The sequence below is a fragment of the Gasterosteus aculeatus genome, chromosome 14 (genome assembly GCF_964276395.1).
Source record: "Gasterosteus aculeatus chromosome 14, fGasAcu3.hap1.1, whole genome shotgun sequence".
NCBI classification, from domain to species: Eukaryota; Metazoa; Chordata; class Actinopteri; order Perciformes; family Gasterosteidae; genus Gasterosteus; species Gasterosteus aculeatus.
In genome coordinates this window covers 16,967,327-16,982,376 of record NC_135702.1, presented here as the reverse complement: position 1 = coordinate 16,982,376, position 15,050 = coordinate 16,967,327, and the positions used below count along the sequence as shown (strand labels likewise).

General features: G+C 47.0%; 1 protein-coding gene across 1 annotated transcript; it reads right to left on the bottom strand.

Annotated features, from left to right (window-relative positions):
- Positions 1–212: 212 nt before the first annotated feature.
- Positions 213–5,071, bottom strand: dnajc25 (DnaJ (Hsp40) homolog, subfamily C, member 25). The gene is made up of 5 exons (XM_040197587.2): positions 3,998–5,071; positions 2,651–2,803; positions 1,483–1,853; positions 1,309–1,408; positions 213–1,219 (listed from the first exon to the last, which is right to left on the bottom strand). Exons 1-5 carry the CDS (start codon positions 4,340–4,342, stop codon positions 1,097–1,099), a joined length of 1,092 nt encoding a protein of 363 aa, XP_040053521.1. The 5' UTR covers positions 4,343–5,071; the 3' UTR covers positions 213–1,096.
- Positions 5,072–15,050: the final 9,979 nt, after the last annotated feature.

Here is a 15,050-nt window from a genome sequence, read left to right as displayed (position 1 = left end):
TGTACTGTGTATGCGTCATCTGAGACGTTGTGTTCAAGTCAGTCGGTTAATTTCACTTTACAGTGGTCGATGTTGGAATGACGCAGGCCTTCGGTTACATATTTCTGCCTCGTATCGACTGAGGCGACGCAGAAGGGACGAGCTTTGAGTCGACCAGCTAGTTGCTAGTTTCATTCACTCTCGACGGGACGGCTCACGCAACAGACTTCAAATAACAATTTGAAAATGTATTTATTATGAAAAGCGTGTGTTTATATGAACACAACCAAGTGAAAACTAAAAGCCCTGTGAAATTTCAAACAATAAGAAAAAGTTATTTCTCTGCAACAAATGATCATTGCAGCAGAAACCACAATAAAGAATCCAGGGATGAACATCTGCCGTCTACAATTCAAAGATACTTTATCTGTAAAGACGCAGACATTGGATCAGTGTCCTTGGTTTGCACTCTTCTTCCTACATGGGACGTATTCATGTGATTAACAGCTTGTCCTCATCTGCTGGAAAGGATCCAAAAGATCGATATCGTCGCTACACATCTTTCTTCTAGCTGGTCAGCAAGCCGCTGCTTTTTACACCTGCTCTCTGAACAAGGTGAGAACTAAACCAGAGCGCTTGGTGTCGTTTCCTGCTTCCCAGGGTGAGCGAGGACCGTTGTCCGTGATTAACAAAATACTTCCAGGCCCTTATGGATCCGTCTCAACTGCCAATTCACTGAACTCAGCATCCGGGTTGAGCAGACGTCCGACGCTTTGCCCGAAGACACTTCTCACATGACCCTGGTGACCTTCTGGTGTCACCTGTCCAACAACAAATTCATCCCAAACTCACTCATCCGTCTGCTTTCAGCCAAACATTCTAAGAAAAATAGCATTTATCGATGGACTTTCATTTTGGTTCGGTTAAAAAAAATAAATAGCAAGATGTAAAAAAGAAGGAGAAAGACTGAAGCCCCAACACGCCGTTTATTCCCCTCGTTCTCGTCCGTACGGCCCGATCACTATGAAAATATCTCCCATATAAACAGGCAACGCGTGCGTCGGCACTGAGGCAGGTGTGCGTGTCCGAGACGTCCGGACGCGGCTCGGCGGCGTCGTCAGTCGTCAGCGAACGTCAGCCGGCCCGGCCCCTCGTTCTTCATCCAGCGGCGGTACCTCTTCATCCTCGGGTCGGTCGCCATCTTCACCTTCATCTCCTCCTCCTGCTCCTTTCTGTGCAGCTGGAAACACACGGGGAGCGTTCACGGCCCGACGGCTGCAGCAGAAGGAACGAAAAAGGCTTCAACTGGGAGGAATGAGAGCGACAAACCTCGTAGTTTTCTTTGATCCAGAGCCGCTTCTCCAGGAAGGACCGCCGGGTGTCTTCATCGATGCCGTCGAACTGGGACTGAGACATCTTCATGTTCCTCCTGGGTGTGAAAACACACGAGTGGGCTGTGAGACCAGCTGACAGCGACTCATCTTCTCCCTCCTGACCACTGACCTGATGATGTAGAACTTGTCCTCCTCGCCGTACTCCTCCCTGCAGAAGGTGAAGCGGTAAAACCAGGAGGCGTACCAGGAGACGTACTGGGTCAGGTAGTAGGGCGACAGCACGATCTGGATCAGCAGGATGTCCGACAGGTTGGGCTTCTGGTAGCCGCCCTTGATGTCGATCTTGTTTTTGATGATGTCGCGGATCACCTCCTCCTCCTGCTCGCGGATCTCCTCCTTGGAGCGGCGGTTCTTGCCCTTCTCTTTGGTGCGGCTGAGGAGGCCCTGCTGCTTGGCGATCTCCGTGGCCTGGATCCGGTACTTGGGCACCGTCACCAGGTAGCTGATGGCCTCGTTGTAGCTGCTGTGCCAGCTGTAGTACTGGAGGAGAGACAGGGAGGTCAGACGTGTGCGTTTCCCCTAAACGAGCTCATCAGTAAAACGCTTCCAACGCATCGCGGCAGGATGAAGGTCATTATTAAGCAACGCGGCGCCTGTGAGAAACAGGCGAGTGAACACGCTGGTCCAGGAGCTCGTCACGACACATTTAGAGCAGCAGGGTTCCATGATCAGCTCACGCGTGACCACGGATGGAAATGAGTCTTCAGTGTTGATCTGTGCGTGTAAACAAACACGTAGGTAAATACCTTTCATCACAATGCGTTCTCCTTATTGCGTCAATAAGAGACTTTCTGACCGCTGCTTTTCTTCTTCCTGCTGAAGAATCTTTACAATGGATGACAAATGTAGTTCTTCTTTTTTAATACATTAAAGACATTTTCTGAAATGCTTGAATAGGCTTCAGCTGATGTCACTGAAATGGAAGGAAATGGTCAGGGACCATTTTCAGTGGCTGATTAATCCAGAAATACTGGAAAAAAGGTTTAGTATTTCCACCTATTTAACGACACGGTGTGTGTGTGTGTGTGTGTGTGTGTGTGTGCGCGCGATCATGGTTAAGGAAGTAACTGGTTAACTGATCTGGAGATATGAAGAAGTGCTAAACACGTGCTACTTGCTAGTAAGTATATTCCTCATTTGAGTAAGAAACCTCCACGTGTATTATTACTCATGACTTTCGTTCCCGAAAGTCAAACGTTTCGCTCTCCGGCAACAGAAAAAGTTTCCGCACAGTCCACTTATCTTTATTTATCCATCTTCACAGCTTCTGGCCGTACCTGGAAGATGGAGATGGCACAGATGGTGACCAAGATGACGATTCTGACGTCCACCTTGGGGGTGAGCTGTCGGCGGTAGTACGTGTAGTAGTGCTGGTAGTACTCCTCGGGGTGGTCCAGCATGTAGTCGTAGTCCCTCCGGGTGTCCTCGTCCTGCACATACAGACATCACTTCTGTTTCAGAAGCAGGTTTAGTGTGATGGAGACCTGCAGGAGGAGCTCAGCCAAACTGGGGTTCTAAAGTGTTTGTGTAGTTTGGCAGAGAAAACAAACAGTGAAGTATAGGAAGGATCTATATATATATATATATATATATATCTCCTATCTGTTAATACCTGCAGGACGTGTTCGCCTCTCTTGGGTGGGTTTGCTTTCTTAAGGAATGTCCAACTCAGAATGTAACCACACGATTTCTTTTAATCTCCCAGAAAATGTGTGTGAGGAGTTTGTTCAATCTGAACAAACATAAATTCTGAGGCAAAGTGATGAACGCTTTAAAGACGCTTCCGTTAGAGCACTTTCATTATTGTACACGAGTGTGGCACATTTATTCCACCGAGATTGTGAATAAATAAATGTGGAACGTTTTTAATTTCAGATTTTCTAATTGGATGTTAAAACCTCTTCAAGAGAAGAGTAGATATAAATCTGGGAGGTCAAGACAAGAAAACAACAACTATTGTATTTTCCACGACACAATATTAAAAAAAAAAAATCATTTCAATGAAACAATTTGAGATCAATCATCTGTCGCACTGCCTAAACTGGTTGGACAGTACTGGTGTGGAAAACATTACTGTGAATTATTACAAAGAACAATGTCTGAGAAGCAGGAAGCAATATTTGTACATTACATGGACAAAGATTTCCCTGAATGTCCCTCGTGTGTCATAGATAAACAGCCACTAATTATATATATATATATATATATATATATATATATATAATATATATATATATATATATATATATATATTATATATATATAAATAAACACGTCATATGATGGAAGCGATTAATAAACCACAGCACAGTGTTTGTAGAACAGTGACGTCACTGGACAGCAGCAGACACTAACGATGTTACACGTATCCTGAAGAGAAGCACGAGAGAAACGTGGATAAACACGTCACGTGTCCCTACGTGGACATTACCCGCGTGAACGCGCACGTTGCTGCAGCAGTGAGGCGGGAGACCGCGGGCCGCGGTTCTGAACCGGCCTCACTGCTCCAGAACCGTCACAGGAGCCACGAGGAGGCTGCGAGACACCGGGACAGAAACGTCTCTCAGACCGGACGCAGTCAGCTGGTCTCTGAACGAGCCTCGTTCCCGGGGAACCGGACTGACCTTTAACGTCTCGTACGCGGTGGCGATGAGCAGGAACTTCCGGTGCGCGGACTCGCGGGTCTCTCCCTCCGAGCCGGGGTCTCCCGGCCTGAAGCGGTCCGGGTGGTACCGGCGGGCCAGCTGCCGGTAAGCCCGGGCGATGTCCAGCTTGACGGCCTCCCGGCTGACGCCGAGCACGTCGTAGCACACTTCCGCGCCGCAGTAGAGGCCGTCGACCAGCGCCGTCGCCGCCGGCAGGGAGGACGCGGAGAAGAGGAGCAACGCGAGCCACCACCGAGGCCTCGTCGTCGGCGGACAGCCGGCGGAACCTCTGCCGCGGCGGCAGCGCTCCGTGGGGGCGGCCATGTCCGGTCTGCCTGGCGCTGCTGCCAACTCCGCTCCGGAGCCCAGGCTGGTGCTGGACCTGTCGCACGCTGCCTACGTCATCACTGCGGGACGCAACGGTGACGGCCCAATCACAAACCAAGGGTTGACTTCTAAACCCCGCCTCTTGGTTTATAAAGCACTCAACGGTTTTGTGATATGCTGACACCTTATGAACCGCAATGAACCCTTAGGTCAGGGGTCTTCAACTAAAATGTGAAGAGGTCCAGTTAGAGAAAAATTCTAGAAGCAAAGGTCCGGAAGATCATAATGTGACTACTTAGTGTAATAAAATAGAGTTGTATCAACATTTGCATGTAAATGAATTCACTATGATTATAAAATAATTTTGACAATATTTATTTATTGTCAAATAACTGAACATATATGTGAGACTGCAAATATAAATAATGTTCTCACGATTAACTAAATAAAAGAAGGGCTGCATTTAGAAAAATACGGGTTCTGAGCATATGAGACACTGGTTTGAGCAGAAACCAGTCCGTCCATTATGGATTAAATGCTCTACGTTCGCCGTCCATTTCTCCGTAATTTTTCTCATCCGTCGCTTTCTCTCGCTTGCTGTCTCACTCGTCTTTTTCTCAAATTTCTCCATCTTTCTTTTCTTCCTATCGTCTTTTTATTTGTAATTTGCCGCTACCTCCCTCGTCTGTCTGCAGTATTGAGACGATATCTTCCTGCCTTGAATGCAACGACTCGATTGGTCGAGTAGTGTCGCGTGGGATGGTTTAACTCAATTGCAATTGGTCGGTGCTTTAAGTCACTACCGTAAAGACGGGCAAAGCTGCGCCAGTCAAAAAGTGCGCCGTCACGTTTAAATCACAACCGTCTTTTCTTTTAGCTTTTGGTCCGAGTCCGTAATGGACGGCTTCTGGGTCCGGATCCGGACCGCGGTCGGCCAGTTAGTGACCTCTGCCTTAGGTCGTCTGGAACGGGTCTACCATGGAGAAGCGGCGTTCAGTCCCGGTGTTCAGGGGCTCCTCCTGAAGTCAGGGGCGTTTCCAGACCCCCTGGGGGCCCTAGGCGAGCAGGACCATGGGCCCCCCAGAATCATGATAAATGAAGTCCTGGACTACGGATCAGTAAAGAAATCTTTTTATTATTTTAGAATCTTTTTATTTATTATTTATATAATAATTAACATCAGGAGACATTTATTGCCATAATATGTCAGACATACGAGGAATGTGACTGGGCGGTTGGTGTGTAACTGCAGACAGTATGACAATGACAACAGTGCAAGAGGAATGAAATCAAATATCAGGCTATGGGTTAGTTTAAAAATAAAGGAAAACATTTAAAATATTTAAAGATTATAAATAAAGTGCACCAGCTAACAGAAAGTGGCGTGTGCAGTGAGAAAGAAAGTGACCGGTGGAATGTCATGTCAACATATAAAATAGATAATCAATAACTAACACAAACTATACACACAACATATAAATAACAGGAAAACAAACAACTGAAATGTGCAACATTTTCAGAATGATAAAAAAAGCAACTAAGCAGAAAACCAAACAAACAAGGGATTGAAGTGGAAAGGAAGAACTTAAGACTTGCTGTGACACCGTGGTCCTATTTCACAGTCCGGTAGTAGTGCTTTTTTTAACTTAAAACTGCTGCTTGCGGGCCTCGGCTTCTGCAAACGCAGCCACTATGTCTTCCATATCTATGGACCTCACAACATCTCTCTATTGAAATCAGTGCTGTTTTGCTGCCTTTCCTCTGGAAGCTCCATTTCCATTTCCAGTTCTTCTGCAAGTTCTACAGATTGACATGAAACAAGCCCACTGTCCCTGAAGCTTTCCAGCTACTGCCTCACTCCCCGTGTGTCTGTTCTAAGGGTTTCCAGAGAAACATCTGGACTTTGCAGCAGCTTGCTCACAAGGTGAACCTGGAACGAGCCCAGAGAGATGTGTGCGCTTCATTTGTTCATCTGTGTGTTTGACCGGAACCGCACGTCGATGGCGGCCAGTGAGGGGCCCCATTTGGGGGATTCCCGACGTGTCATTGCGGTGTCTATGGGGGTTTCACGTCGTGTCGCTGATATGTAGCGATATCAGCCGTCTGTCGGGGGCCCCTACTAGCAACTAGCCAGTGACTTAAGGGGCCCCGCGCGGGGCCTTTCCGATGTGTTGTCGTTGCAGCGTCCAAAGCAGTTCCATCACTGTCATTGACGTCAGCCGTCCCTCGGGGCCCCCTTCAGCTCGGGGCCCTGGGCAATTGCCTGGGTTACCTGCCCCGTTGCGGCGTCTCTGCCTGAAGTCCGCTGTCACAGTTTTCAGCTCGTTCGGTTCCAGGTTGGTCTGAGGACCAGGGAGCTGCTGGTCAACCTTCCTCCTGTACACTCTCAAAAAAGAGGCTTTTTAATCAGTTACCCTACTTCTATACAGGCAGCTTGTCAGCATCTCATACAGCAAATACAATTAGCAAATCTACTTTTGTTTGAAAAGGGTACCCCATTTATTTCGTGACCCAATTGTCTAGTTCTGCACATGATAGCAATATAAACTCAATCACTAACTTATTACTTTATACTGGCTCTGTGATTCTTTTCAATGACATGTGCGTTCCCAATAAAATGCATTATTATTATTAAAGTGAAGAGTTGAAAAAACAATGCAGAGCAAAAATTGTCCAAAATGACAATAGAATCTTTAATCCTGTATTTTACCTGGTCAGGTAACGCAGCTTTAACCTACACAGCCCTGAAAGGGGACTTTGGGCTGCAACAAATAGAAAACTCAAACAAGAGGGACATCTGGTGGACTCTAGCAGGACACAACAGGTCCAACCTCTGAAGGAACAAGAGTAAGTCCCTCAAATACCGACATCTCAACGTCCCTGAATATGTGTTTATCGTTCATCTATAACACGAAATGTGCAGGGCGATGTGAGCATAACATGGTTGTTTGGGAGAAGAGCCTTTTATTTTTTAATAAACAGCCACTCACAAGTGGCAAGTCAAAGTGGCAGAGTTGTGCGCTCATATTGGACTCCATCACTCAGAAAGAAGCCGAGGCAGAAAATGTGTTTGGGCCTTTCAGCCTTGACTTGTCAAGATAGAGGAATTAAAGCTTAATGCTGAACCGGAACAATGTTAAACATCTTGCTGAACAGCTCTTTTTTCTTCTGATTGTGAAATACCTTTTTGAGGTAGCTGTTAAACGGCTTTGAAACAATCCATTACACCGTTACGGGTGGAGGGAGCGGAGACGGTACTGGCAGCGGGAGACGGAAGTGCACCAGGCAGCAGCAAAGGGACAGGTGAAGCTGACCATAGTCAGGCTGTTAGGCCAGAGGCGAGGGGGGGTGGATGTCGTGGAGGAGGAGATGACACTGCAGAGAAAGAGCTCTGACAGACTCCCAGACTCTGCAAGGGAGATATGTACACCGTGGAGGAAAGGAATACATTCCTGGACCAAACTTTTGGAACACCTGTGAAGGTTTTTGAGTACTTTCCTGACGCAGAAAAATGTATCAGGACTGTGTCATCACTACAAAAGGAGGTGGGCACAGATGGTTTGGACAAGAAACACTTCCGTCTAAAAAAAGTACTTGACCGGTTTGAGGAAGCTAATAAAGGGGAAATGTTGAAAGAGGTTGAGAACCTTTGAGTCTGTCATGGACTTGTTAAACCTCTCGCTGTTGCATCTATCTGTCTACTGCACAGCTCTTTCGAATGCACAAGATGAGGGTTGGGTCAATTAATATTAACGGTGGGAGGAACAAGCAGTCACCTCAGAGTTGATAACACGGGAACACCTAGACATCGTGTTCCTACAGGAAACCGTGACATACAAAATGAAGTGGACCGGGGGTTGTGGTGGAAAGGGCAGTAGGTTTCATCACATGGGACGAACCCGTCTGCGTGCGTAGCCATCCTGTTCTCACCTGGGCTGGATGTGAACATCTCCACGGAGATGGTGACTGGCAGGGCTCTAGTTGTTAAAGCAACACTACAGACTGTTACTTTTGGTTTTATTTCGGTCTATGCTCCAAATCAGGGCGCACACAGGACAGAAATAGTCAGTCTCAGACAGGTCCTGCGACAGTGTGATCATAACGAATGTGTGGTGATGGGGGGACTGGAACTGCACAGGAGGGGAACCTCATGCACAATCGTCTGCCACCTTGTCACGGGTGATTGCAGAAGCAGGTTTAGTGGATGTGTGGCGAGGATAGGGTGAAAAAGGGGAATGCAACTAAATAAAGGAAAACCAACAACGCCACTCGGGGAATTTCACCCCGAGAAATAATCTGGAATGTACAAGGCCCACAGGTAAGTTTACTCGGTTTTAGGCAGGAGACGCAGTTCACGGTTTTAGAGAAGAACAGCTTTATTTTAAATACCTTTAAAATCAGTGCAACTGATCCAAATCAAAAGAAAATCAATTAGAGGGCTGCAGCTGGATGGGCGGACAGCGCTAGGTGTAGAGGAGATGGGGGAACCCACCAAATCAAGAAAACAAACTCAAAACCACCCGACGTAGTGAGGAACCCGCTTCCCAGGACACCGCAAACAAAGGGGTAGGACACCACCACCCAGCCACCAGCACCACCACCAGTCTCTAGCAACTAAAAGACAAAAACAATTTCCAAATTACAATAAAATAACATCCAGCCAACAATACAAAAGGGACACAGCCCTGGTTAAAACACAGACGTGACAAGGGTTTAAAAAGGAACTGATCTGGCGCCCAGTATGACCCGGGGATGCCAGGCGTAGCGACAGATATTCGGCACACCAAGCTGCAGACAGACCGCACGCAGTCCTACCGAGCGCAGTGTGGTAGAACAACGCTTCCAGGGGGGGAGATAAAGGCTGTCAGGAGAACGCCGCGGAGACGAAGCTTCTCTGGAGGTGGAGCTTCAGCGGAGACGAGTGCATGGAGACACAAACTTCACTAGAGACAAAACAGCAGCGACCCCCTTCTACTCCTCCTACTGGCAGTTTAATATTGGGGTGCTCCAGGACAGGGATTTTTGTGAGAAGTTTGAGGTTTTCTGGGGGATCTGGAGATCAAGAAAGAATGACTTCAGGTCCCTGAGTCAGTGGTAGGAAGTAGGAAAGGCCCAGATACGTATTTTTGTACAACAGTATACAAGTCACTCCACAGCAGATATCAAAAGGGTCATTGAGGATTTAGAAAAGGAAATAAAGGGATTAGAGCAGAGGCTAGTTACTCACACCAGCACAGATATGAAAAGGCTTCAACAGAAGAAACAACAACTGGGTTCATTTCTAAGAGAACAAGCCAAAGGAGCTCTGGTGAGGTCCAGGTTCACCAGTGTTAGGGACATGGATGCCCCCACCTCCTACTTCTTCAACCTAGAGAAGTCTGCCTCTCGGACCAAGCAGATGGTGTGCCTCCGCCTCCCTGATGGGAAGATGACAACTGACCCAATCGAAATGAGACAACACGCCGTGCGGTTCTACAGTGCCCTCTTCAAGAAGGAGGAAAACCACAGAGAGAGCGTTGACGAGCTGCTTCAGGACCTTCCGCTGCAGGGGGCCGAGGACAGGGCCGTCCTGGACGCGGACATCTCTTTGGAGGAGCTGACTGCTGCTGTGGGTCAGATGGCTGCTGGCAGAGCTCCTGGGCTGGATGGACTGCCCACAGACTTCTATAAACGTTTCTGGGAGTGTTTGGGAGCAGATCTGTGGGAGGTACTAAATGAGTGCTCACAGACGGCCCTGTTACCGGCAACATGAAGGCGTGCAGCACTTTTACCAAAAAAAGGAGATTTATCCCTGCTCAAGAATTGGAGACCGGTGGCATTGCTATGCACAGACTACAAACTTCTTTCCAAGGTGCTCACAAACTTAAGGAGTCGCTTAAGAACTCTCTTGAGACCATCATCCACAGGGACCAGTCCTACTGTGTACCGGACAGGTCCATTGTGAACATTTTTCTAATGAGAGACTTGTTGGACCTTTGTAGACTGTATGAAATTGATGTTGGTATTGTGTCATTGGATCAGGAGAAAGCATTTGACAGGGTGGATCATGATTCTCTTTTTTCTACTTTAAGAGCATTTGGATTTGGTGAAGGCTTTATGTCACTGTTGGGTTTGATGTATAAAGAAGCTACTCGTTTGGTGAAGGTGGGGGTAACGTTGAGTTGTCCGGTTCAGGTGCAGAGAGGCATCAGGCAGGGATGTCCCATATCCGGTCAGTTATATAACATTGCCATTGAGCCCTTCTGAACAGGCTGAGATCACATCTATCAGGACTGATGTTGCCGGGACGACCAGAGAGGCCCTTACTGATGGTGTCAGCATATGCTGATGACATTTATGTTTTTGTTAAAGACCAGAGGGATGTCAGTCTCCTGGGTAGCAGTTTAGCTTTATTTGAGAGGGCATCTTCAGCAAAGGTAAACTGGGGAAAGAGTGAAGCTTTGCAGGTTGGGGAGTGGTTAGACAAAGAGACGCCAAAGCTACCAGGGAACATTAGATGGGGAAGGCAAGGTCTGAAGGTCCTGGGTGTTTTTTTGGGAACAGATGAGTTTCAAAGGCAGAACTGGGAGGGGGCTGTGGAGCGAGTGTGTGCCAGGCTGTCTAAATGGAAATGGCTGCTACCTCAGCTCTACTACAGGGGGAGGGTCCTAATTGCCAATAACTTGGTTGCCTCGACCCTCTGGCACAGACTGGTAGTTCTACCTCCACCACGGGGCCTGATCGAAGAGATCCAGCGGACAGTCGTGGACTTCTTTTGGTCAGGGCTTCACTGGCTGAAAGCTGCGGTGCTGTACTTGCCGGTCCAGGAGAGAGGACAGGGACTGGTGGACATCGCATCACACATCACAGCCTTCAGACTGCAGCAGCCCCAGTCAGTGGACTTGACTGGACACCTTTTTTACCAGTCGGTTCTACAGGCATGGCAGATCTTGTCAGTTAAGCGGACATCTGTGACGACTCTGGGGATGTGGCTTTTTGAAGAGCCGCTGTTCGGAAACAGCTACATCATGTCCCAGGTCTTGACGTCCGTAAGCATCAAATCCAGACTGAGGGAGGCCGGCTGTGTGAAGCTGGGTCATCTAGTGAAGACCTCCATCCCTCATCTAGCGGAGCTGAGCGGCGTCCGGTCCGGCAGACTGCTGCGCAGGCTGGTGGAGGAGGTCTGGGCTTCCCTGCCGGAAGTCTTTAGAGACTTTGTCAGAGATCGGACAATATCTGACCAATGGGACGATGAAGGGGAGTACCTCTTCCCACCGCTGGAGGTCTGTCCTGCTGTCGGGCAGTGGAAGGATGAGGAGGACCTCCTGCTGTCTCTAAATACTCCACAGTTGGGGGACTTTGAAGGTCTGGGGAGGAAAGCTGCATACCAAGTAAGTGTGAAGGTCTCTTGCTTGCGTGCGTTGGCCGGAGTGAAGGTTTCGAGGTGGACTGAGTTTTTTGGCAGGGGATCCTCCCCGGAGTGTTGTTGGCGGTCCCTGTACAAATCCCCGGTGGACAAACGGACTGGGGACCTCCAGTGGAGGATAGTACATGGGGCCATAGCTACTAACAGGTATCTGGTACACCTCAATCCTGGCTTAGGAGATAGCTGTCCCTTCTGCTCTCGGCCAGAAAACGTCCACCACCTCGTTGTTGAGTGCTCCAGACTAGACTTTCTCTCTCTCTCTGTAGCTCGGCATCCTGACTGGAACTACCAGGTGAAACTCCTTACCAAGCGGCCCTGGAAGCAATCAGCTGGTTGGAGCAAAAGGGGAATAAAAGGCTATGGAAGCCAGGAAGAGCAGGATGAGCTGGCAGTTGAAGGCATGCAACTTGCAGAGAGTGTTTAAGTCTGTGTCTGCCGATTGTGCTGGTAATTGTTTGTGGTGGCATTTTTGTTTCTACTGTTGGACAGTATGATTTTTCGTTTGAACCTGATATGGAGGTTTTTGGATTTATTATGAAATAAATCCCTCTTTTGGTTAAAATGTCCTTCTTTTATAGTTTATTTTCATTTGTTACTCCCCTAGACATCAGTCGAGGGACGTAACACACTGAAAGATAATAATAATAATAATGTGTTTATTTGGTATATATATATTTTGTATTTGGGAAGTAGTGGTAAGTTTTATCTGGCACAAACCCAAGCTTTCAGAAGCTACTTGACAGGTTTAGCAAGCTGTTTTGTTGAGCTCGTGCAACGGCGTTCTTGGCTACACTCTAAAAAATGGCACCGTAAACGGTATTTTACTGGCAGCAAGGACGCCAGGAATTTACAGTTTACCGTAAATGGTTTTTACACTATGTTACCGTAAAATGGATTACTGTATGTTACCGTAAACGAACAAACTTTACTATGAATTAACAGCAATTTACTGGCAGTCGACGCTAGTAACTTACTGTTTTATTTACAGTGCCCTACCATGATTTGCGGTATGTTGTCGTATATTGGATTACAGTTTGTTACCATATGATTACTGTTTTTGTGTTATAAATACCAGGATGTTACCGTTTACTTATAACCGTATACTTTTGCATTTAATTCCCCACAAATTAAAGAAAGACGAACAAAATAATTTCGGTCATAGTGGTTGGAGTTTATTAGATGCCTTTAAGACAAAAATGCTAGGCATTTGTAACCAAGAACAAAACATAAAATATGCAGCATGTATACAATAATAAAAAAATGAATCATAAGATCATTAGGGACAAGGTAAACTAACTGCAACAATACGCTATGGAACACTTTCAATTGACCGCAGCAAACGGCTGGCGTCCTTAATCCAGTGCCTCTGTAAAACAAACCAAAATTTAATATTTTGAAACACTGTCATTGGTAAAGTATTAAAATTACAAAGATGAGGAAGACAACAAGATGTAAGGAAGGAGAATGTTAATCATGAAGGCAAATAACACTTACCAACGTTACTTGGAGAGACGAGGCAATGAGAAACTCCTCCGATGTTGAACTGACAGGTGTTCTGGATGAACTGAGATTACGCGTCTGACGTCACGTCCAGGAGCAGTCGGTCACGATTAACACTCAAATGACTTTTAGGCAATGGACACTCTGAATAATACAAATATTTATAATCTTTACATTCCGGCGGCTGAAATGACAGCGAAGGCAGCGCATGGGATAGGGAGGGTGTGCTGTGCAGCACAAGGTTGGCGGTTCGAATCCTGGCTGCTCCCTGTGCCAAGTTGAAGTGTCACTGAGAAAGACACCTAACCCCCATTTACTCCACATAAAATGTCAAACCATGGGCGTTTTGGATAAAAGTGACAGCTGCATGTATAGTAATGTCGTGTAAGTCAAAGTCATCATCGTATCTCATGAGATACTATCTCATTATGAGTGAACTTGAGTGTCGACCAGTCTCACCGTTACCCTCGATGACTTCTTCACCAATTTGCTCTCACACCGGGTTGTTGTTATTACGGAGTTTGCCTCAGATTTAAAAAGGTGTTTGGAATCATTTTTGGTGCCGAGAGCAGCAAGGATGGTGTTTGCTGATGCACTCTTCCCAGTCCCACTCAGTCCCAGCAGAACAATGTTGAATATGCCATCGCCCGCCGTATGGACACTGTCACCTGGAAGATAAAGTTAGAGGAAAATGGCCAAAGTATCTGTTTAAATGATTTCATCAACATTTTCATGCTGACAACCATCTATGAATATCTCAGCAAATGCCAAAAAGTTGTGTTGTGATATACGTGTGGTTTTGTATCTCCCGCAGCATACCAACGGTCGTTCAGGTGCTGCTACTGCCAAGGCATCTTGTGAGGTGGACGGAGTCATGAGATGTGATCCTGTGAGGATGCAACAAACATTGTGCTGTTATAAACACAAACAATGATGGAAACAAACAAGGCTTTCAAACTTTCTCACAGCAAACACAGACAGTGAGCTGGTGTACATCTTAGGATGTGGGGTCTCCATCTCTAAGGTTTCACCTTAGTATGAAGCGTGCTGCTTTTCTTCTCATTTCATTCAACAAAGCAACAAAATGTATCAGTTTCTTAATGTTAGTTTTTATTTTCAGTAGGCATTCAAGAGATGACTGATGGATGACTGATGGTGATATTAATGATCCGCCCACAAGGCGGATCCACTAATGTCACACTTACTAAAACATTCCTGAGCTCTGCTTCATCTCATTCAAGTCCAAGTCCAAGACGGAGCGAGATGGGTGTAAATTCATCGATACCCAGAGGTGAAGTTATAAAATCTAAAAGTACCTTTCAGCATCTTGCGGTCAGCCCTTGTACTAACTATGTGATGGGTTTTACTCTGTGTATTCCTCCACTGTTTGCAGGTGCTCCCCTGAGGAATGTGATGATTAGGAAAACTGGAGTTGGGAAGAGTGCCGTGGGCAGCACCATTGTGGGTAAAAAGGTTTTCCACTCTGCGGCCAGTGCGGAATCCGTGACGCTGAGCTGCAGGGCAGAACGGGCCATCGGTGTCAGACACATAGACGTGATCGATACCCCTGGGATCCTGGATACGTCCAAAAGTCCAGAGATTATAACGAGAGAGATTGCAAAATGCATCCAGGTGTCCACTCCTGGTCCTCACGCCTTCCTGCTGGTCATCCAGGTCGGCAGATTCACCGAGGAAGAGCAGAACTCCGTTATACGCTCTTGTCTGAGATGGACAGTACATGGAGCATGATACTGTGTGACATGTGACATGAGACATGGTAACTTACTCTCAGTATATCTG